This window comes from Temnothorax longispinosus, chromosome 2 (genome assembly GCF_030848805.1).
Source record: "Temnothorax longispinosus isolate EJ_2023e chromosome 2, Tlon_JGU_v1, whole genome shotgun sequence".
Taxonomy (NCBI): domain Eukaryota; kingdom Metazoa; phylum Arthropoda; class Insecta; order Hymenoptera; family Formicidae; genus Temnothorax; species Temnothorax longispinosus.
The window spans coordinates 1653-23944 of NC_092359.1; the positions used below are offsets into that span (position 1 = coordinate 1653).

The following is a 22292-nucleotide window of genomic DNA, read 5'->3' on the forward strand; positions in this document are numbered from 1 at the left end:
ATGGTTATAGGTTATAATTTCTTCGAACGTCTCATTTTTATTCCAGGCTTTCAATCTCAATTTCAAAGGTACTTTATTGTTTGTGCACGTCTTCTGAAGGGTGGGAACATTTCATTTCGTACATATTACTTATACAACTGTTTATATTAGAAAATGAGGTAACAGCATTTTTAATTTTTTTCAATTATTACTAATTATTTTACATGCCCACCCTTCATTAGTACCTATACTTTACTCCTGTAAAAGGATTTTGCGATCTATAAAGCCGTTTCAAAATTAGACCTTTGACTGTAGTTGTCGGTAATTAAGTCACTTTAGCATCCCCATAAGCATAGCATAAGACCGCTGGACCAATGAGCATCCAGCATAAAATCACCATATTGAATTACATAAGATGCTCATTGGTCCAGCGGTCTTAAGGCCATCGCACACAAAATGCATAGCTTAGCATAAGCGTAGCATAAGATCGCTAAACCAATGAGCATCTAGCATAAAGTCGGCATATTAATTTACACAAGATGCTCATTGGTCCAGTACGGGGATTCACTAACTCCATAACGACAGTTTCGGTATCGTTGCGCAGGTATTATATGTGGTAAAAAAGCTGCGCAACGATACCGAAACTGTCGTTAAGGAGTTAGAGAATCCCCGTACAGCGGTCTTATGCTATGCATATGCAGCCTATGCAATTTTGTGTGCGATGGCCTTTATGCTATGCTTATGTAGCCTATGCATTTTTGTGTGCGATGGGCGATGGCCTTTATCTGACTGATTTAGGTTAGTTTAACTTGCGGCTACCAGGCGCGCTGGGGAGAATCTTTGCGTCGCCAATAGAAAACAGACTTTATGTACATACACATGAGGTTAACCGCGTTAACTTGCCCGTCACTACTCACCGTGCCGTTTTCGTGACGAGCATTTTCGCTGCGTTTGTCGATTACATACGTTTCTCCGGACGGATACAGAAGTATATCACACACGGAATGGAGTGCTTAATCGGTATTCAGTGTAAAGATTTCGTGCTAGTTGCAGCGGATATGACAACTACGCAATCTATTATAGTTATGAAAAGCGGTAAGGTGTTTATCACGTTTTATATTGTCACGAAACCCTTGTCATATTGGTGACGCACACACACATATATATATATATATATATATCGCAGTAAAAATCATTGTCTCATTATTATATCACGTTGTTATATACAGCGATATATAACAATATGCCATTTATAATGTTTTCCACACATTAAACTATACATATATCGCCGTGTTATGTTATCAGCACGTACCGTGTCATAACGATTTAAATAATACGCATAACACGTTCGACAACGTATACAGATTTAAACGTACTTGATATAAGATTATAAAATTTATAAAAATTATTAAAAATTATATTATTTATTAACAAACGTCTTTTATAGATGAACACAAAATCCACAAGATCTCTGACAAGCTTGTCATGGCGATATCTGGAGAATCAGGGGACACGACACAGTTTTCAGAATACATTGGGAAGAATATTCAGCTGTACAAGATGCGAAACGGCTATGAATTGTCCCCCAAAGCTGCGGCTTGTTTCACAAGGAGAAATCTAGCCGATTATCTTAGAAGCAGGACTCCGTACTTTGTCAATATGCTACTGGCTGGATATGACGACGATTCAGGACCAGAATTATACCTTATCGATTACTTGGCGTCCTGTGTAAAAGTTCCTTATGCGACTCACGGATATGGTGGAATGTTCTCCATGTCTGTTTTAGACAGATACCACAAATATGGTAAGACCAAGGTATTAATAACTAAGACAGCAAACAACGTAATATCAGCTGGAAGATATCATGTAGAAACGTTTCTTGCAGATTGTACCGAAGAAGAAGCATATGCATTATTGAAGAAATGCGTTCGAGAAATTCAGAAGCGATTAATCGTTAATTTGCCAAATTTTAAAGTTCAAAAGATATCCAAGGATGGGATCAAAGATATGCAGCCAATCACAGCTGAAAACTTGGCTGTGGAAAGTGTTGCTAAAGAGTGAAAGAAACGTTTACTTAATCTTTTTGTAGGAAAAATATTTCCATCGGAAATAAAAGATCTATTTGTAACTTGATAAAATTATCAACACGTACAACTGCTTACTTTTTCTTATCGAAAAATATGAAAACAAATGGCATTTCAACAAATAGCATTCTATTTCTTTATCACACACCACATATGTGCGTATATATATATATATATATATATGTGTGTGTGTGTGTGTGTGTGTGTCTCGCGCGCGCGCGCGACACTTAAAAAGTATGAGTAAGGGTGGAAGGATAGTTCATGTTTTTGTCCAAGATTTTAATAGCGGAACATTTGTGTTTACCAAAAAATTTCGTTACACAAGAAACTCACACAATACAAAAATTTCGCAGATTGTGACAATATTATTTGTAAGTATTTTTTAATAGTGGATAAATAATGACAAGTATATCTTCTTTATATTCATTAGAATTACAATTTCTTTTCTTTTTTTCAAGTTTTTTCGCAAATTGAAAAAATTGTGCAGTTCTAACAAATTTTCAAAAATTTGTATATACATATTTCTGGATATTTGTTTTATTCTGTTTTAATCGTACGTATCCATTTCTCACAAATAAATATATATTAGCATTGTATACTACAATGGTGTACGTTTAACATTTTATTCTGTAATAATTTTAGATAGGAAATAACCTCTTATACTTTATATTAATTCGTTTAACGCGTTGCACGGAAACAAACGTAGTCCTACATTCATTATTCACGATTATCACTCACACATGGTAAAAAAGTCATTAGAACGTGCGGAATGTTAGTAAAAACTTGTGTGCACGTGGAATTGGAATTGAAACTTATACCGAAATCAATTTTTACAATAATATAACGCACCGTAACATATTGCAAAACGCAGGGAGACTTAATAGCAGTCTATCTCGTACACATTGCGTACGAAATATAAATCAACAATTGGAAGTATTTTTATTCTATTTTTTTTCTCTCTCTCTCTCTCTCTCTGTCTCTCTCCTCCCCCCCTCTCTCTCTCTAGCTTTAACGTTTTCCAAACAACAGTGTGTGTCTTCCTCTCATCCATCTCGAAATGTCGGTCATTAATACCATACATGAGTGATAAAGATCTCTTTTGCATGCAAATAAAACTGCGTTCTTGGTTATCACAGTCCTAACGTCTAGGTTGGATTCTTCTTCTTCAGATGGGAAACGATAGCCATGAACGCTACGTGTGAATCGTATCATATGAATATATCTTGCAAGTCATATTCAAGATATAGTTAAGCTATTGTATTTTACAATGCGTGTGATTGTACGTCTTGAGCTTGTGAACCGTGAACTATTACTCATTTCCTTCTCCTTTTCCATGTACGCATGATGACGTCGAAAGATACGTACAGGATAATGTCACAACGCACACAGCGCATCTTATGCATCAGGCTATTATTTATCCTTTTTCGCTTCTACTTGGGTTTGCTCCGATTGTTGCGCCGTATTCATAGGTGGCGACGGATGATCTTCATACCTGAAGTATACGTAAAAAAAAGAACCTTCACACGCATGTTGCAGACATAAAGAAATGATTGAATGAATGTCAGACGTCGCAACGATCAAACGTGGAAAATACTTACGAAAACAATGCCTTCAGGTCTCCCTTGACTAACGCTAAGAGCAATGGCGTGCCTATGCACGCAGGTACCAAATATAGCAAAGCAGGTTGTGCGTGATTAAATAAGTGCATAATCATCATGGTGGCGAGTAATCCCATGAAATACGCAAAAAATGTTGAATAAAAGTAGACGTTGGTCTTCCTGCTCAAACTGTTGTCGAATCGCAAAAGCAACGCGATAAAGATACCAGGCAATACAATGTCACCTAATCCTAACATGGCAAAATTATCAGCGTTCAAGCCCTTTTCCAAAAGATCTTGTGGAAACACAAGTTTAATGGGCACTTCAAAGGACTTTGCGACTGTCACCATTACATCTGTACCAAACACCCAAAAAGCATCGTAAAACAAAAGACCACACAGTAAAATGCATCCAGTCACGACATTGTTAAGATGTAATAATTCGACTCCATTAATGGCAAAGGCTATGCCAAAGAGATTGTTAGCTATCCAGTGCTGGAAAAAAAACGAAACAAAATGGTAAGAAAGGTGTTGAAGTATATCGATCTATGTGACCAAGTCTATATTGAATTTTTCCGTGTTTACTTTTTTCAGAAGGTACCAGGCACCCACGAACGAGCAACAGATGAGGCACACAATGTCGTGAAGATTAAACTTGTAATTAATTATATGCTCCTCTTTATCATCCTTTCCTTTTGTAAATAAAATGTGATACTGCGTCTTTGGGATCGCAGCAGGCACCAACGATGAAATCAATGGGCTAAAATTTTATAACTTTAGACGTTCTTTGCATTTAAATACCAACAAAATGTGTCGGTAATCAAAATATTTCATTAAAATTATCGAAAAGTTTCAATGACATATATTCATACGTGTACAAAACGTATCTAACGTACCTCGTAAGATGACACAAGGCTAGAATACCCAGAAAGAAGAAATATCCGGCTAATATCAGATTAACGTACTCTTTTGCAAATACCTGTTAAAAATCATTTCAAGTAATATTTTGCAAAAAAGTAACATTTATATACGGACATCCACACGTACCTTATATAATATATACAAGCCAACTAATGTAACACTGGAGATAAGAGGAAACATAGCAGCTTCTCTGCGAGACATGGTGTCAGGCTGTTCACCACTCGTTTTATACAATTGCTACAAAATAGAGAGAGTGACATAAAACTGTACGAACAAGAGAAAACGTCGACAATATATACCTATATAAATAATACATATATAATGATACGTTTGCACGCGTCGTAACTATTTCAATAGCTCTGTCTCGTTGCGCTTTATCATGAGATCCTCGTGGATATTTCACCTTAACGGGTCTTACGTTCATGAAGAGTTACGTTACGTTAAAAAAAGAGACGAACATCGAAGATGACTACGGCAGAGACGTCTTTCGTAAATGCGTGCGATATACTGTCGCCAAAGCGAAATAAGGGAAACAAAGAGATTTCGGAAGGACGTCTGTCAGTGTCAAACATATGTCAAAACGCGTGGCTAACCTGCTGTTCCTTATGGTGCTTGACCGCACGGTAGCTACCGAAGAAAATCGGCAGGATGGCCATAATAATGATGCTGCCATAAGCGATCGCCATTCCCTCGGGTGTCGACGGTACTCTCGCTGTAGTTGCATTTTGGTATTCCGTTATATTTTCGTTCGCCTGTGCCGTAATTTCGTTTACCGTGCTCGCCATCTTGGATACGTCGACAGTGTCGACACTTGTCACTCTGTCGACACGTCGACACACAGACACAGGACCCGCTCAAGTAGTTGTTTTTATAATGCGCCGCCGCGAGTGCGCGCGCACGTTGAATATCTCTTAAATTATATTAAACAAAACAAATGGAATATTTTATAATACATTTGTTACATCCATACATAACACATAGATGTCATTATATAGATGTCATTATATAAGATAATAATAATAAATAATGTAGGCGGCAGTGTGGTCTAGTGGTGGAGCGCCAGACTCGTAATCTGAGATTCCCAGGGTTCGAGTCCACTCTAGAGCCATGGAATGTTTTTCCAAAAGCTGCGCCCCTCGATAGTTCAGAGTTTATCTTTTTCCTTCCAAAATGGAGTAAAAAAGATAAATTCTAAATTAGCTTCCCAAGGAGAACAGAAAAGTCAAAATAATGTCACGTTGACATTATATTGACCAAAAAATGACGTAAATTTCGTCATTTTTTGATGAATATTCCTCGAAGCTGAGAACACGTACGTCTTTCTTTCACGCATGGAATTTTATCGCAAACCAAAAAACGATTGTTGTTGCAGATAGGCAGATATGGGTGATACTCATCGCGTGCATAATGTATATGCATACATTTACGTGTGAGCGTGAATCCGCCCGCCACGTGCCGATCCCGCTACATAGCTGAGGTTTTCTGTGTCGAATAGCTGTAATGGCCGCTCTTGTCTGCTACTCCTTGCGGCTGAGACACATATGGGAACGCCTGTGGAAAATCATAAAACGTGTATATTTTATAATTAACTTGACGTAAACGCACTCTCTAATATATACTACACTACTTACAATTAAACTTGAAATGAAATAGAATATATATATATATATATATATATATATATGTTTAAAATTTGGAAAGTGAAAAGAAAAGTTCTAATGCGATCTGATACAGAAAAATCAAATCTTATTATTGTTATATACTTATTACAGGCGATGTCTCGGATTTTACCCGACAAACTGCGGGAGCATATATATATATGTATACCTTACCACGTCATTTAGTCAAAAAGATGAAATCGATTGCTATATACAAGAACGTGAAATATATTGGAGAATCGCGGCACATTGCACCGTACGTCGGTCACAATTTTCCGGATATATATGTCACGAATGATTACGCGCGTGACACATCGCGTGGCGCATTCAACCACGGAAACGGACACATTTTTGGAAAGTAACGCTTAGCCTGGAAACTCGCCAAAACGAGGATAGCCCATCGCGCGGAAACAGAGCGTGTTACGCGAGCGATTATACTTACGACTTACGTACGATAAAGACACGTAGTGTAAAGACGCATGAATTCCTTTACGATTCGTTTCCGTCCACAATATCCTCTCATCGCGTCGTGCGCGATATGACATGATATTGTGCTCGCGAATGCAAACTCGTTACGCGTTAATCCGAAATGTTCGTTAATCAGCCGACTATAGTCCGTCCGTTTACTTTCGATCGCATCAATCTCAGGCGCCGTCAATGATGCACGCGCAATTTATTTCGAACAGTCAAACGATCAAGTGCAGATCAAGTGTCAGATTTACGTGGATATTTCAATGGCGATTTTGACGCGATGCGCGATTAAATTTAACGGAGACAGAATATATTCTACAAGTCAAATATACGTACGTTTATGAGAGAACGAATCGCAAGGCCAAATGAACGGACAAATGAATAAATACTATAATTATAATATAATTTACTCGAGTGTACTCGAAAAAGACGACGGGTCATTTATCTGACCGTAGTCGAGACTTGGGGACATCGAAGATGAATATATATATCCCTTCCGGATATACTTGCAATGGTCGCGCGTCCAATAAGTCTCTCAATCTCGCAGCGGTCGAACTCAACAACTTGCGAAACTTGCCGCGCATCCGCGAAGGTTTTCCGTTACGCTCCATTCGGATCCATTCGCGACTCGTAATACGTTCACTGAACTTGCTGTGATGAACCATGCCAACGCGTGCAGAGCAGATGAGGTAGATATACCTATTCCGCCATTCCGCCGCGATCCGGGCGGTACGCGATTAGCGAGATCCTCCTAATAAAAAGAACCGACGCAGCATCCCGCTACCGAAACAGTTATGATGGAACGCTAGCGCTTTTTCCATTAGCCGTCAACATGCGCCCGTTTACGCGCGTCCATTACGCTCGTCAATGTTCTCCGATACGATCGTGAAGATCGATACGAACGCGAGAAGAAGACGCACGTTTACGCATACGATGAATGCGCGAAACCCAGGCAATGGAGCTGAAACGAAAGAATAAAGCGAGATACGTCTGCTTGATAACGCGATCGAAAAATTGGCGGGATGCTTCGCGTTTCACGCGTTCGCTGTTCGCTTCCGCGACGCCCGCGACCGCGTTTAATAAGGGACGCGAACGACAAAAACCACTCGCGGCACGTATATTAGTCTTTATCGCCATTCGCCATCAATGCGGGTTACTCCCGAAGGAACATCCGCGATTTGCGGTGATTCTCTCTGAGGATACGCGCGCACGCTTATTCCTAATAATATTGAAAGACAGACAAAGAGACTTGATTACGTAAAATTTCTCTCAATCAAGCAGATATATATAATTAATTTGTCGCGTTGTCAATTTTCTTTAAATATCGTTCGCGAGTTTTTTGTACATTTAAACGTGTACGAATCGAGAACAAATTAAATGTGCGTGTATAACGATGCCGATAATTAATATAATACAATAATTAGGACCTAAATTTTTAGGAGCATATGCGACGTGACACGAATATCGCTACAAACGCGTCGCAGCCATATATGGTCGTGTAGCGATATATACCGTTGCGTGAAGTAGGAATTCTAGCTAGATGAAAATTCGGTATCGGTATCGGAAGCTGCTGGGGCGCGAGATAAAACGATTTCAGAGTCGAACCGTAAAACGTACATCTCACAAGTCTCGCAAAGTCGTCGACTCGAAATGTTTCTTCTCTGCTGTAAAGTGTAAAGACTAGAGAAAAATACTCTTCGTCCAAGTAGACGACCTTTCGGAATTCTCACCACGCAGTCCGGTGCGCGATTGGATAGTTCCATTGAAAATGGTAGCAAAGATGAGTGGTCATTGGCCGAACGGTTTACCCCCACGTGTGTGCTCGCAGGCTATATAGAAGACCCCGCGAGGAATTTCATCTTCAGAACTGAGAGTCAGTGTCACGGAAATCCACCGGGAAGAGTAACTAACGATAAGTGAGTAACATAGGTTTTTCATTACTCTCGGACTCGCGTGGGTTCACCAGATCGCTCGTATATTCGAGTTTGCTTTCGTTGCGTTTTCGCTCGAATGAGAGATTACGTTAAAAATATCTTCAATTGTACGACTGTATGATTCTTTTTTAAATTTCTAGAGATAGTAAAAATTGTTATTTTATTTTTTATTTATCTATTTACTCTCGATCATAAGCTGTAGCAAACGCAAACGTGTGTATTTTGCCAAATGCTCCGTCAAACTCGAAAAAAATGCGACTTTAAAATTTAAAGATCAATTAATTATCTTTGTTATTCGACACATCTATTACTCGAAATGTTTCCTTACGAAAGAATTTATTACGTACATTGTATTTTACTTATTATAATCTAATTATTTTTACAAAAAAAGGGAAAAAGGTATTTGAATCAAATGCTAATTTGCAACATTTCGTCAGTCTGAATAGATTATTATTTAGCACAATCTGATTGTTGTTTCATTTATTATCTACTTAATTGTCCTTACTTGTCCTTACTTGTTTACTTTTACTCATTATATATAAATATATTTATCAAGCTTCGCGCTTTCGCGAGAGGTAGAAACTTTCTTTCAAAAGTTAACCCTCACTTTCGCAAATACTGATGATTAACATAGAGATAATCGCCTCAAACGTTTCTTACATAGAATATTTAAATAACACGTAAATGTTTTCATCACGCGTTAATCGATTTTTCCGACTTAATTTCCATCGTTCGAAATTGTCATTGCGGACGTGCTCGCAATCACCTCCGTGACCTCGTGACAAAATTCTTTTATACGCCAGATCTATCGCGCGCATAAAGCAAGTAGAAAATGTTTGTCGTCGGGTGTGCAAGGGTACAGTTAGAAACTCGTTTTGTAATTTTTTCGCCGTGACGTGTACCGTTTTCCAAAGGCGTGCCACGCATCGTTTCTCGTCGTCAGTGAGAGCAATCTCTCGCGTTGCTTTCACAAAGGGTCACTTCGTTATATACCTTCGTCATCATCGACATTAACCGATATTAATGTTATTTAATTCATGCGTGCACCATTCTGTTCACGAATCGAATTTGCGGATTACCTAGAAATTTACAACAATAAAGTTGTCGCTTACGAGAAATATTAAAAGCGTCAGTTTTAAGCATCACGTTTAAATATCGATGATAAATACCTGCGATATCTTTTTTGATAAAAAGAGACGGGCACGCAAAATGTCTAACTAGAAATTTTCTTCATATTTTAGATAAAATGTTTAGATAAAATGCGAGCAGCGCATTCAAGATCGATATAGACATTACGTCGTTTTTTTCTCGAGTGCCCTTTATTACTTACGCAGTTTTACAAGTTGATAATATGAGAGCCGAAGCTCTTTTGGGAAAAGTAGTCGTCGCAATATTAATAATAATAATAATAATACGATATTAAAAAGTTTTTGATACAGGACAAATTTTTAACACGTAACACGATAGAATTTTTTAGATCCATGGAATAATAGAACAAGGGTGTGGGCTAGAGTAGACAGCGCATTGGTCTATTGATGAGCCAAACTCCCCGCGATATATAGAGCTAAAAAAATTATATTCGCTCGTTCTTCTCTCGGAAGGCATCAATGGCAAACCACCGAGAGTATATTCTTGCCATGAACACTTCTCTAAAAAAAATATAGCTGTTCGAAATCGGCGAACTGCGTAGGTACCCCATATATACAATGTGTAATAATCTACGTGCGCAACACATGTATATGAAGAGAAACCACCACACGCTCGCGGACACGAGTAATGAGGACTGAGGAGGAATAATGGGAATTTTTCAAGTGTTGTGACTTGTATAAAGTGAAAATCGTGCGACATGTTTTCGCGAAGACGTTCGTAAATAAGTGGAGACGCTCTCGACTTTATGGACTTTTATCTCCTCAATCTCCTCGATTATCGCCGATTGCTTCTCTCTTCTTGTATCCTCTTTTCATTTCTCACTTCTTTATTTTTCTTTTTATTTTTTGTTTTTTTTTTTTTTGCGGATATAAGAACCGGTCATCGCTGCGCGATCGGCAGTAGGTCGTGACCGCCTTTTGCAGTAACGGTACCTGTCGGGTTCAACAAACCAGCGTACCGGCGCGGCGTGCCATCGGGAAGTGGGCTAACGAGCGATCGGCATGCTTGCCGTCGAGGCGACCTTAACCACCGTGGCACACTTTCAGTAACATCGTGCAAGCATTCTCGGCTTGCACTCTGCTACTACATCCGCAATATGTATTCAATTGCTTCCGTTTCTCGTTCTACGCGATCAACATGAAGATCACGGTCGTTTATCCTATAAATCCCATTTTTGACAATAGATATATATCCTATATTTAAATCGGATTAAATCTGAAATTTAAAAAGAGAGAAAGAGTGTGGGATGAAGGGGGAGAGAGGGGGGAAAGAGAAATTCACGTATTCGTATCTTACGTATCAACGTAGTATATAAATATTACCTACTTATTATATGGATAACGCAAAACAAACATAAAAAACAAGATAGCAATAGCAAGAGTGTTAATTAAAGTAATAACTTCATTAGCGATACGTGTCAGTACGCGTCCCAACACGAAACTTGTACATACAACTTATACTCTTCTGAGAAAGAGATTACGGTACGCAATAAAGTAATTTTGCATAAATAATGAGAATTTTATTATCAAAATTTTTGATAATATTCTTTGATAGTACTTGCGTAAAGTTCATTCTCGCAATACGAAACGTAACATAAAGAAATAACGTTGAATATATCGATCGACGTACTCATCATTAATCCAACTTTATTAGAATCATCGTTCCGCGTTTCAGCTACCGCGGCGTACTTTCGTTTCTGAATCATCGTGACCCCATATTGCGTACCTATATCTTCACTCCCGTGTTTCCAAAGTCAAGCCATCGTTTTGACATTCACATTTCTATCAGGATTTATATACATATACATATTATATAAATATACATTTTAAATTATGCTAATAATAGATAAGATATATAATAGTACAGTATAATCCACGCGTGCATGTGACTTTTGCGGTACGCACAGGTGGTAAATATATCGATGAACAACCGGCCATAAAAGAGAATTATTTGCCTTAATAGTATTAACTCTATGTAAATATTTACAGCGTACGCACGCTAAAAATGATGATGAAAGCTGCTTTCTGCAACAAGTTCATTCTAATTTACACAGATATTTTTACAACGTATTATTTACGTTGAAAATATAGGAGAACCGTGTCTTTCTTTATAGAATGCAATACAATCAATACGTGTCGGTGTGCTTGATCGCGCTTGTCTTGGGACAAGTTGCGGCATTACCGCAGCATCCTCAATATACGCAGCAATACCCGCAACAGTACCAACAACAACAGGTCAGAGAAGAGAGAAAATTTGCCGAGAAACCAAACGCGATGAAGAAGGTGGCGATCGACGATCTCGAAGATATTAGCACTAATCAGATTCAGGTAAAACACAGACACACACACACAAAATTTAATTTGATTATTATATTACTACATTATACATACAATCGCAATGTTACACCCATCAGGGACTGAAGAAACAAGTATTATCCGATTTCCGGTCCTTCAAATACACTTGTAATATATCTCAAACTATAGCAGCTCATCTTTTTCACTCAGTAATATCGCACTGATTTTCTTTAATTTTTCTGTACGCAGGAGGGTGGCAGCAGCGGGTTCTCGTGGTCCAATATGCTAGGAATGCTGATGCAGATGCTGCTAGGTCAAACTGGAGGTGCAACCGGACCTAGCAAAAACGAGATAGACGATGGCGCGACTGTGAGTCCATGGACCAATCTGCTTTCCGTGGGTCTGAGGGTCCTCACGGCGCTGCTGGGTGGGCCCCAACAACCAGTGGATGGTATCGACAAGGTGGACAATCAAAGTAGCCCCATGCAGGTAAGTGAGAATAATCGTGGCGCTCGCCAGCTTTAACGTAAAAACCTCGGTTCCACTTCGGACATAATTTTCGCGAGGCTGATGTCAATAATTAATCCAACTGGAAATAAAAACGTCGTTCTCACACCCCGTTCGAGACGAAACGTTGTACATTGCATCAACTGCTCCCTTTAGTCGCATCCACGCAAGGTAGATTGTAATCTGTTGTTAGCACGTAGCACATAGACACGAAATAGGATCTTGTAATCTATGAGATTTACGTTAAGTGTGTTAATTGTCTGAAACGTTGACTGCCTCTGTCGCGAAGGACTTCTCTCTCTCTCTCTCTCTCTCTCTCTCTCTCTCTCTCTCTCTCTCTCTCTCTCTCTCTCTCTCTCTCTTTCTCTCTCTCGCGCGCGCGAGATGCGAGAAAGAGCCAGCCAAAGCTAGATTCACATATGTAAACTATCTTGTAAATATGTGTAACAACTAATACTTATAGATTGTATTGCAAATCTCAAACATGTTTTTTTCTTTATAAAGAGACGTTTAATGTACGTGATATGACGTATTTATGTATTTTCCCTAAAATTAAAATATCTAAAATATTTGTGTGATCGCACCTTCATTTTTTATTTACTTATGTACAGTATTCTGCCTCTTAATAATGAAATTTTTACGACGTGTTGGAGGAAGGGGGTATGGTTCCGTTCGCGTTACAGTTTCAAGTCACGGCAAGTTTAAATCCAACGTTCGGTAGAAATTCGTAAAATGCTCGCCGTGAGCAGTCGTTGCTTATTGTTACGCGAACCACCCATGTACGACATACGACTACCATGACAACTAGGAAAGACTGCGTCGAATAATTGTTCTAATTACGGCGAACCATTATTTTCACGTACTTGCGTCTATCTTCACGTTTTCTACACAATTTAATTTGTCTCACGGCCGGAAATTCAACGGCGTTTCACTTCGCTTCGATCTTTGTGTTCGACGATCACATTTGCGTAAAAAAATAATCCAGACATAGGGGTAACATATCAGGTGGTTGAAAGAGTGAGCGAAAACTTTGCTCACGAATAAAGCAAAGTTTATGAACGTTTTACGGAAATTTGTATTTAAACATGGTAACTGCAACTTTTTTGCTTAAAAGCCCTATATGGATGATGATGGGTTAATGGACTTTTGTAATGATCTTTTTGCTGATTAAATGTAAATTATTAAGTATCGATGATGAAAGTGACGTAACTATTGGCACGTATAGCATTACGTGCAAAACTACCTTCGATATTATTCTATGCGAGAGTAAAGCGTGTATCTCGCATTTTTCATTGTCACTATCAAAGACAACGTTCTCTCATACCTATTTTAATCTTCTTCCAGTTGTCCCGTCAACTCGCTCCGTTTTCCGTTATCATATACAAAGAATCCAAACGCGCGACACTTGCACCAACGTGCCAGACAAAAGTAGATAGCCTATCACTTTGCATTCTCTCACATTCCTTGTAAATAATTGTCGAACTTTGGACTTACGCGCACATGGCTGGTGTCGGTTGTTTAGGAAATTTTGACTGCGGTGCTGGGCGCGTTTCTAGGACAGGGCAGAGATCCCGAACAGGTTGCTGTAATGGCGAAAAATGCTTCCGAGGTTAGTACGAGTAAACGTTCTATGAACGAATAGATTGAACGTCAAGTCTATAACCCAAACTTTTGAAACTCTTGAAACTTTTCATCTCGATCGCTTTTAGAGCGACGTGACTATAAAGGCATGCTTTATTAGAGCACAAGTCGGGGGGAAGATGCCATTGTAGTTAAGAATTCTAGTTAAAATATTATAGAAATATGAACAAATTAAATAGTCACAACCACTTCGGACGTATTGCAAGATGATACTTGAGCTTTCCCATAGCAGTGCTGAAAATAGCCACTCTAAACGTTCCCCATGCCTGACAGCTAGCTGTAATGGGAAAAGATGCGCAAGTACTGTGAGAAACATGCAACTCAATGGATAAATAATTTTTAACAACAAACTGTAAAACTATTAACACGTAGTAAGGACAGTATTGGAAAAGTAATATTTTCGTTTTTTTTATATATATACGTACATTTATCGAATATTATTGTATTATTCATAACATTTTAAAAAACTAAAATCTATAAATATAAAAATACAAAAATTGTACGTCAGTATTCGTGTAAATAAAACGGTCCGTCACGCGCATGGTGTTTTTTTCCTAAAGTGGCATCTTACACCAATAATGAAGAGAAGATATACCACTTTTGATTCTTTACATTGCACTAATGTCATATAAAAGAAATGGCTATTCAGGTCATGAGACAGCCATTTCACCGTGGTTTCAAAATATGTTAAATAATAAGCCCACTTTCAATAAAAAGAAATTATGAAAGATCTTAACCAAAAAAAGAGTACAATATTGTATAAGAATTAAGTCTATCCACCCCACTTGGTTTGAATATAGATCTTCCCAGATTCTTCGGATTTAATACGATAAAATTACATGTGTCACACTGATCGTTGTATGAACAATCTCGATGACTATAGTTAACGACTACAAAACATTTTACTATCTATTGAATAATAAATATTAACAAAATGGCACGCTTCGACCTATTGGCGCATCTTCCCCCGTGACTTTTTCTGTATATTATATATATATGGGTGTGTGTGTGTGAGTGTGTGTGTGTGTATGCTTATTATATATGTGCTTTTCTTTCAAGTGTGCCTGCTTTGTCAAAAACGTCGAGAACCAAGCACGTAGAACATCGAGTAGAACGTAGAAGTTAGAAGTTAAGAGACAAGTGGAATTAATTTTGTACTTATACGTAACCGTGTCTTCGTGCCGACGGTCTTGTTGTAGTACCTACTTGCTAATCAACTTGTATTTATAATCCAACTGTCGCCTTCTTTGAAATTGCTTTTATAACCCATGTCAATTAATTAATCCGTATTACAACCGAAAATGTATTCTCGCGGTACATACGAGATAAAAATACTGCACATATACAGTATAATTTAATTAACTGCGCAGATTAGACAAGTCAAGTGTCGACAACACATTTATCTCAGCGACTTTGCGACGAGAAATATAATACTTATAGGCCGGCTCTATGATTTAACGAAAGAAAGTCATAGTCGTATTGGTCCTAATTCTCTATCAAGAATTATCTGCGCTTTAATGATAAATGTTCGTAAGCCGACCATAGTCGTGTAATATGCTGGTGACAGATTAATTTCGTGTGTATCTATACCGTCGGACGTAAATTCTTTTTCCACGTATGTGCACGCCTCTATGATCAAGTTCGCTTATATCTTTGCTTATCCGTGTTATTAAGCAGTTCATCAGCATAGTCATCAACCTGCTAGACGCCCTAAAAACATCGTTTTCTCATCGTTCTCTGGAGGCTCGCTCGCTCGGAAGACGTGACACCGTTTCCGAAGCTGCGATAGCGTCAATCTCTATGCTCAAGGTAACGTCATAGTAAATACGTGTCAAACGAGATAATATAAATAATATTCATTAATATAAACGACACGTAAAATATATAATATACATCCGTTCGCGATTTGTTGCAACATATCTAGAAAATTGCCGGTCGCCTTCACAAATGTCGTATCATAATTATACGTACTTCTCGTTATACGTGTATTTATAAATATATATATATATATATATATATATATATATATATATATATATATATAGATAGATAGATGTCCCATTGTGTGATTCTCTAAACTCGATTCGCTAGGGCTACATGAGATCCGTCAAGTCCTTTAGCTACGTAGGTCACGCGGAAGAGGAGGGACAGCGTGGTTGCGCCGAGAGAGCACTTTGCGAGGCTAGTGCGGAATGTATCGCTGATACGCAAGGTCGTCCATCGTCGATTTTCTGCCAGCTTGGATCGTAAGTGTCCACTTTTGTGTTTAACGCATAATATGAATGTATATGAAACGACAGAGCGTAACTGTTTGAGCGTAAAAATTTATCGTTGCGCGCATATACTTGTACTTGTATATATACATATATATATATATCTATTATACAATAATATGACGAGCGAACGAATAATGTCTCATTATTTTTTTGCATCACGTCGAACGTATAACATCACCGAAATTATAACAGTTTCAATCTGTGGTAGTGGATCAAAGCTCACAATCAGTCAAAGATCAAATTCGACTTCCTCACACAGGTATGCGACGAGTTATCTCCTGCAGAGGCAGAGCGGCGTTGGCTTCGAAGCCTTGTACGAGGCAGGACGACGTGGTCGCACGGGCGAGGACTGCAGGACTCTCTTTATGGATTGCAACGCTGTATGAGCAAGTCCACCCTCGCGCAGCATTCTGTCGAACGTGGCTTAGATTTCGTGGGATTTTGAAATTTTCTTGCCAATCGAATAAAACTCGACCGGCAAAAATCCTCTCGAGCAATCCCTGATGTACATTCCGTAGTCTGTTGCCTTCGTAATAGAAAATGTGGAAATCGGAGCTACTCGCATGTCTATTACAAGCAATTAAAACAACATAATAATAAAAGTCTCATAATTATCTGAGGAATGTCTAAAATTTCAAAATTAGGTCCTTTAGTGAGTTTTCAAACATTCGAAAGCTGTCGAATAGTCAAGCCAAGTTCAGACGATCTACGTTTCACACGGGGCACGCCGCGGTGTTCCACAGTCTAGGCCATGTTAAAACAAAAGTATAGATTTAATCGACGTATCCACGGCACGGGCGTGCACCGAGCCGGGCGTCGCATCGAATCTCGCCAGCTCTTCAGCTCGGCTCGAACTCACGATTGATCATTTTCTTCAATTAGAGAATTCGTTGTATATGTGTGTATATGCGCTAAATAATGCAGATTTATTTCAACACTAATCCACGATCCTAATGTAATGCAAAATGTAACAAATAAACAATAAGGCGCTTTGACACTCTGATCGCGCTTGTCTCGAGAAAACGTACAATGGATTGAAGTTTGCAAGTTTTTGCTACATCTCTTTGTGACGTAGTGTCCGCAATGATATGCTTGATGAAAAATTATCTAATTAAGTTTCTCTCGTTTGCTCCTATTTGTCACGTTGAGAGTTATATGTATCCTTTTGTGTCAATCGCCGAGTTTCGCCACGTCGATTACGCACGTACACAATTATATTTATTTCTATTTATTGAACGTATTAAATATAGGTGTAGCATTTGTGGTTGGAACTCGGCGGAGTTCTAATATTCTCATATATATCGATGACGATGACTATTATGTGCGATAGGCAGCGGAAGTTTAATCGTTGACATGTTTTTACGAGGATTCAAAACATAAAATTGTATAATGAATCTAATGGCATTTGTATCGGTGAACATTATGATTATTGACGGAAAAGTTACCACAAAAACGAAACTCGATTCCTGCAACACACTAATATATATTTAATCGGACTGAAACTCTTGTAACTTTGTCAAGCTCAAATTTCAATACAATATATAAGCACGTGAAAAGTGATTTTACGCCATTTATGTTATGTTGATTAAATTTTGAAATTGTATCGGTTACAATTGCTATATATATTTATTTACGTATACGCATCGCGCATTTAACATTAAATGTACGTTATGTATACGGAACATTAACGATAAGACTAAGCTCGTAGGGAGGAAGATGCGCTTAGAACTGTCGGAGAAAGAGGATCGGCAAATTTTGATGTGCACGATGAACTCTGTTCAAGTATTACTATTGTCCTTAAAAATGAAGAATAGAAGAATGTGATTATACGAATTCATTTTTGACATAGCAAATTTAATTAGTATTTTATTGTTCCAACTAATGCCTCCGATTGGCGAAAAGAGATATACACGCATATTTTAATTTTTATATAAAAGAATTAAAAATCGATTTAAAGGTAAAAAACTGAAAATGAAAAATGCGACCAGTTATTAGTAATATTAAAGTTGTTTAAATAACATACCAAATGTGACTTTGAAAATGCACAAATCGGTACGTCAATTTTGGTAACTCAAATTTGATATTTCACAATGATAGTACGTGAATGAGTTTCGTTATTGAATGGCCTTCCCTATTTAATAATTCGTGTTAATGTCTCAGGATACTTTGTTTCTTTTAGCATCCGCCCTAAATCTATTAGTTGCTGTATATAAGTATTATAGGTATATGTACATATATAGACGTACTTGCACATGTACATGTATATGTATGTATGTATGCCTGTTTATGTATATTGGTATAGGCATATGGTTGGAGTTAACTTTCCGTTATTTCTTCTCTTTGTATTTGTAATATTTTCGTAGTTCATTAGTTTATACGGTATAGAAATAAGTTGTATGTATGTGCGAATATTATATCTTAATAAATATAATCAATGAAAACAAACGGTCTCCTTTTTGTACATATTTACAAGTATTTTTAATACAATATTTTTCGCTTTCCTACCAAAGAGCGTATGAAATCAAACTATAATTTATTTATGCAAGGTATCTACTCTCTCTCTCTCTCTCCCTCCCCCTCCCCTCTCTCTCCCTCTCTTTTTCCCCTCCCCCTCTCTCTCTCTCTCTCTCTCTGGAACATGTGCATGCGCATGCGTGCAAATAGCACATTTATAACATATTAAAAATACGACGTCTGAAAAAAAGAGATAAAGTCTACGTCGTCGTCAAGAAGCGTGAAAACTTCAGAAACCGTGACCGTACCTTCCTGTCGAGTGACAAGATTTGTTCCTTATAACGGAACAGTTTCATACCAAATCTCTTTGAAGGAGGAGTTCTCTGAATTGTCTCAGTGTTGCGCAATTTAGCGATTTTTTTCTATTCTCGCATAATTTCTTTGAGTCAAAGGTAAACGAAGCAAGCAGAGAGAGAGAGAGAGAGTGTAATTCATCAATATCATAATTTATATATTTATATATTAAACACGTTAGCAATTTCTATATAATAACACATAGACACGTTATTTTAAAATATTTTAGATAATTATGATAACAACTGTATTGAATATTTCTTTTATATTTATGTATCGTAAATTTTTCGTATATTTCAGTGTTATTATATAATATATATAAATTAAAGGAACACTAAATTTTTCTTTAAAAACAGGCAAAATTCAAGCAGCTGTAACTTCGTTAAAAATAAACGAAATTTAAATTTAAAAAAAGGATTTTAAAGCTGAAATCTCTACTTTCGAAAGGTTACTATTATTTTTTAGTTTCTGTGAGTTTGGTAATTTTGAGAAACATATAGAAAAGTATGAGCTGAACAAAATAGAAAATTTTCCTCTCACTTTGTAGGCCTGTCATGTGCGCAAAAAAAATCTGTGAAAATTTTTTACTTAATATAACGTGAAAACTTGAAGTTTTCCTTGCAAAATCTTTTTTTAAAAATGTTTCTATGATTTTTTGTTACTGAGTTATCGCGGATTGAATAAGAAATGAGCATTTTGACTTTTATTGCTTATAACTCCCTTAAAAATCATCGTATCAAAAAACAGATTCTTAAAGCTGAAACTTTGCTCTATTGAACATCTATTAGCACGTATACCGTTTAATAGAGCAAAGTTTCAGCTTTAAGAATCTGTTTTTTGACGTGCGATACGATGATTTTTAAAAGAGTTATAAGCAATAAAAGTCAAAATGCTCATTTCTTATTCAATCCGCGATAACTCAGTAACAAAAAATCATAGAAACATTTTTAAAAAAAGATTTTGCAAGGAAAACTTCAAGCTTTCACGTTATATTAAGACAAAAATTTTCACAGATTTTTTTTGTGCACATGACAGGCCTACAAAGTGAGAGGAAAATTTTCTATTTTGTCCAGCTCATAGTTTTCTATATGTTTCTAAAAATTACCAACTCACAGAAACTAAAAAATAATAGTAATAACTTTTCGAAAGTAGAGATTTCAAGCTTTAAAATCCTTTTTTAAATTTAAATTTCGTTCATTTTTAACGAAGTTACAGCTGCTTGAATTTTGCCTATTTTTAAAGAAAAATTTAGTGTTTCTTTAATTTTTGTAAAAAGTGTGTGTATATATAAATCTCTTTGTGGTAATTTGCAAAATATGAATATTACCTATTTATGAATATTTTGTCAAAGAAATGACATTCAAATCTTTAACGAATCTTGGAGGCTTTGGAAAAGCTCCTTGGGACGTACCTGTCGAGCGTTATCACAGTGAGGGAAGTGGCTACCATCACGGATATCGTGGGTACGATAGATCGAACCTTACTGTTATTCCGTAATATTGAAATTTGTACACATATTTCTCAAAGAGATTTTTTTTTAAATACTCTTCTAAATTTCAGAAGCTCCAAGGGAAAGGGTGGAAATAGCGCTGCATTGAGTGCGTTGACCTTGCTTGCTTTTCTATTTCTCTTAAATGTCATGCAGGTAATTATACGTACACATGTAAGTTTATATCACTATGCATTGTAAACTTTTAAAAAGGTATTCGCTAACGGAAGTACGTTTGCTAAATAAATATTCTCGGATTCGTGACATTATAACTAAACGCAACAGAGTCTAAACATATATTACAGCTTATTATTAGTTGCGTTTAGTTATAATGTCACGAATCCGAGAATATTTATTTAGCAAACGTACGTCCGTTAGCGAATTAAACTTTAGACAGATATTACGTGTGCTTAAAAATCAGCTCCATTTCTGTACAAAGATATATGGTATCATTGAAATTATTATTGTTGCCATTTGTATGAGAATAAGTTTTCTAATTTGCAAAGAAACATTTCATTTTTTTTTTTCATGGAAATTAAAATCGATTGAGTTTGCATGATTTTTCCAGGTTGGACCCGCATGACGTGTCTATTTGATTCCAACGTTTCGTAAACATTTTAATTCGTTTTATCAGAACCCTGCAACCTGATATATTGTATCATTCTCCTTGATAAAATATGAATTGAAATGTTTACAAAACGCGAATGGACACGTCATGCGGCTCCAACCCGAAACCAAACCACGATGTATCACACACCGCCTCAAATATCTAATTAAAATCCACTGTAAAAAACGTTGCAAAATCTATTGTTGAAAATCAATCGAGTTAACTGAACTGATGAACATTAAGAAAAAATGCACGCACGTGCATACACATCATATATACCTATGTATGTACAATGCATATGTATAATGTTTGCATTTCTTTACACACACGTAATAGTTCTCTATTCCTCAGATTCCTCTCTATAGTTAAAGACTTATTGTTACAATAATTATTCTCGTTGCCTTTTAGCAATCCTTACAAGATAACAACTCGACGCTCGTTCCAACGACCACTACGCTGTTGTTGCGAGACACCGATCAGTTACCAATCGTCTTGGACAATGGAGAGGAAAAAAAGGTCGAAACGAAAGACAACTTCGCACGTATAGCAAGTTCGTATACCTCGGAAGCGATAGCAAAAGATTATACGCGACACAAAGTCTAACCGCATCTGACAACTGGAGATCTGTCTGGCATTTTCTGGAATACTTTTGTTTCTTACATTTTTCTCACGAATATATTTGAAAATATTTATTCTCAGATTTTTCCTGTTTTTAATTTTAAAAATAATACTAAGTTAATAATTTGCACAAATAAACAATAAATATATCAAAATTTATTATCTCGATATTCATAATAGCAATATAAAACATAATCCATACTTTACCTACCTCATTGAGAATTCGTGGATAAGTGTCAGATAATCAATGAACCAACAT

At 37.1% G+C, this 22292-nt stretch overlaps 4 protein-coding genes across 11 annotated transcripts; 3 read left to right on the forward strand and 1 right to left on the reverse strand.

The window, feature by feature from the left end:
* Window positions 1-800: 800 nt before the first annotated feature.
* On the forward strand, window positions 801-2185 carry LOC139808048 (proteasome subunit beta type-2). The gene is made up of 3 exons (XM_071769662.1): window positions 801-1074; window positions 1427-1783; window positions 1865-2185. The coding sequence occupies exons 1-3, from the start codon at window positions 984-986 to the stop codon at window positions 2038-2040; spliced, it is 624 nt and encodes a 207-aa protein (XP_071625763.1). The 5' UTR covers window positions 801-983; the 3' UTR covers window positions 2041-2185.
* An 862-nt stretch (window positions 2186-3047) lies between these two features.
* Window positions 3048-5398, reverse strand: LOC139808047 (minor histocompatibility antigen H13). 2 transcript variants are annotated; one of them, XM_071769660.1, is made up of 6 exons: window positions 5175-5398; window positions 4708-4818; window positions 4557-4639; window positions 4246-4420; window positions 3662-4155; window positions 3048-3580 (listed from the first exon to the last, which is right to left on the reverse strand). In XM_071769660.1, exons 1-6 carry the CDS (start codon window positions 5364-5366, stop codon window positions 3550-3552), a joined length of 1086 nt encoding a protein of 361 aa, XP_071625761.1. In that variant the 5' UTR covers window positions 5367-5398; the 3' UTR covers window positions 3048-3549. The 2 variants fall into 2 exon arrangements, with proteins under 2 accessions (XP_071625761.1, XP_071625762.1); XM_071769661.1 differs by having other exon boundaries at window positions 3048-3555; window positions 5175-5394.
* A 2934-nt stretch (window positions 5399-8332) lies between these two features.
* On the forward strand, window positions 8333-19067 carry LOC139808448 (uncharacterized). 6 transcript variants are annotated; one of them, XM_071770449.1, is made up of 7 exons: window positions 8333-8626; window positions 11907-12120; window positions 12337-12576; window positions 14117-14203; window positions 15910-16044; window positions 16327-16481; window positions 16771-19067. In XM_071770449.1, exons 2-7 carry the CDS (start codon window positions 11908-11910, stop codon window positions 16895-16897), a joined length of 957 nt encoding a protein of 318 aa, XP_071626550.1. In that variant the 5' UTR covers window positions 8333-8626; window position 11907; the 3' UTR covers window positions 16898-19067. The 6 variants fall into 6 exon arrangements, with proteins under 6 accessions (XP_071626550.1, XP_071626548.1, XP_071626551.1 ...); XM_071770447.1 differs by lacking the exon at window positions 8333-8626 and adding an exon at window positions 10422-11274; XM_071770450.1 differs by lacking the exon at window positions 8333-8626 and adding an exon at window positions 10422-11274 and having other exon boundaries at window positions 15913-16044.
* A 62-nt stretch (window positions 19068-19129) lies between these two features.
* Window positions 19130-22185, forward strand: LOC139808176 (uncharacterized). Of its 2 annotated transcripts, none has more exons than XM_071769872.1 (4): window positions 19130-19451; window positions 20671-20782; window positions 20880-20964; window positions 21824-22185. In XM_071769872.1, the coding sequence occupies exons 2-4, from the start codon at window positions 20673-20675 to the stop codon at window positions 22016-22018; spliced, it is 390 nt and encodes a 129-aa protein (XP_071625973.1). In that variant the 5' UTR covers window positions 19130-19451; window positions 20671-20672; the 3' UTR covers window positions 22019-22185. The 2 variants fall into 2 exon arrangements, with proteins under 2 accessions (XP_071625973.1, XP_071625972.1); XM_071769871.1 differs by having other exon boundaries at window positions 19130-19417.
* The last annotated feature ends 107 nt before the right edge of the window (window positions 22186-22292 follow it).

Bases quoted from the DNA above. Each gene is read 5' to 3' on its own strand.
- LOC139808048 (XM_071769662.1), top strand. From the start codon at position 984: ATGGAGTGCTTAATCGGTATTCAGTGTAAAGATTTCGTGCTAGTTGCA. The intron at 1,075-1,426 runs GTAAGGTGTTTA...CGTCTTTTATAG, and splicing joins TATTATAGTTATGAAAAGCG to ATGAACACAAAATCCACAAG. The intron at 1,784-1,864 runs GTAAGACCAAGG...CGTTTCTTGCAG, and splicing joins AGACAGATACCACAAATATG to ATTGTACCGAAGAAGAAGCA.
- LOC139808047 (XM_071769661.1), bottom strand. From the start codon at position 5,366: ATGGCGAGCACGGTAAACGAAATTACGGCACAGGCGAACGAAAATATA. The intron at 4,421-4,556 runs GTACGTTAGATA...ATAAAATTTTAG, and splicing joins GCCTTGTGTCATCTTACGAG to CCCATTGATTTCATCGTTGG. The intron at 4,156-4,245 runs GTAAACACGGAA...TTTTTTTTCCAG, and splicing joins CCTGGTACCTTCTGAAAAAA to CACTGGATAGCTAACAATCT.
- LOC139808448 (XM_071770449.1), top strand. From the start codon at position 11,908: ATGCAATACAATCAATACGTGTCGGTGTGCTTGATCGCGCTTGTCTTG. The intron at 14,204-15,909 runs GTTAGTACGAGT...CGTGTTATTAAG, and splicing joins TGGCGAAAAATGCTTCCGAG to CAGTTCATCAGCATAGTCAT. The intron at 16,045-16,326 runs GTAACGTCATAG...TCGATTCGCTAG, and splicing joins CGTCAATCTCTATGCTCAAG to GGCTACATGAGATCCGTCAA.
- LOC139808176 (XM_071769872.1), top strand. From the start codon at position 20,673: ATGACATTCAAATCTTTAACGAATCTTGGAGGCTTTGGAAAAGCTCCT. The intron at 20,783-20,879 runs GTACGATAGATC...TCTAAATTTCAG, and splicing joins TACCATCACGGATATCGTGG to AAGCTCCAAGGGAAAGGGTG. The intron at 20,965-21,823 runs GTAATTATACGT...GTTGCCTTTTAG, and splicing joins TTCTCTTAAATGTCATGCAG to CAATCCTTACAAGATAACAA.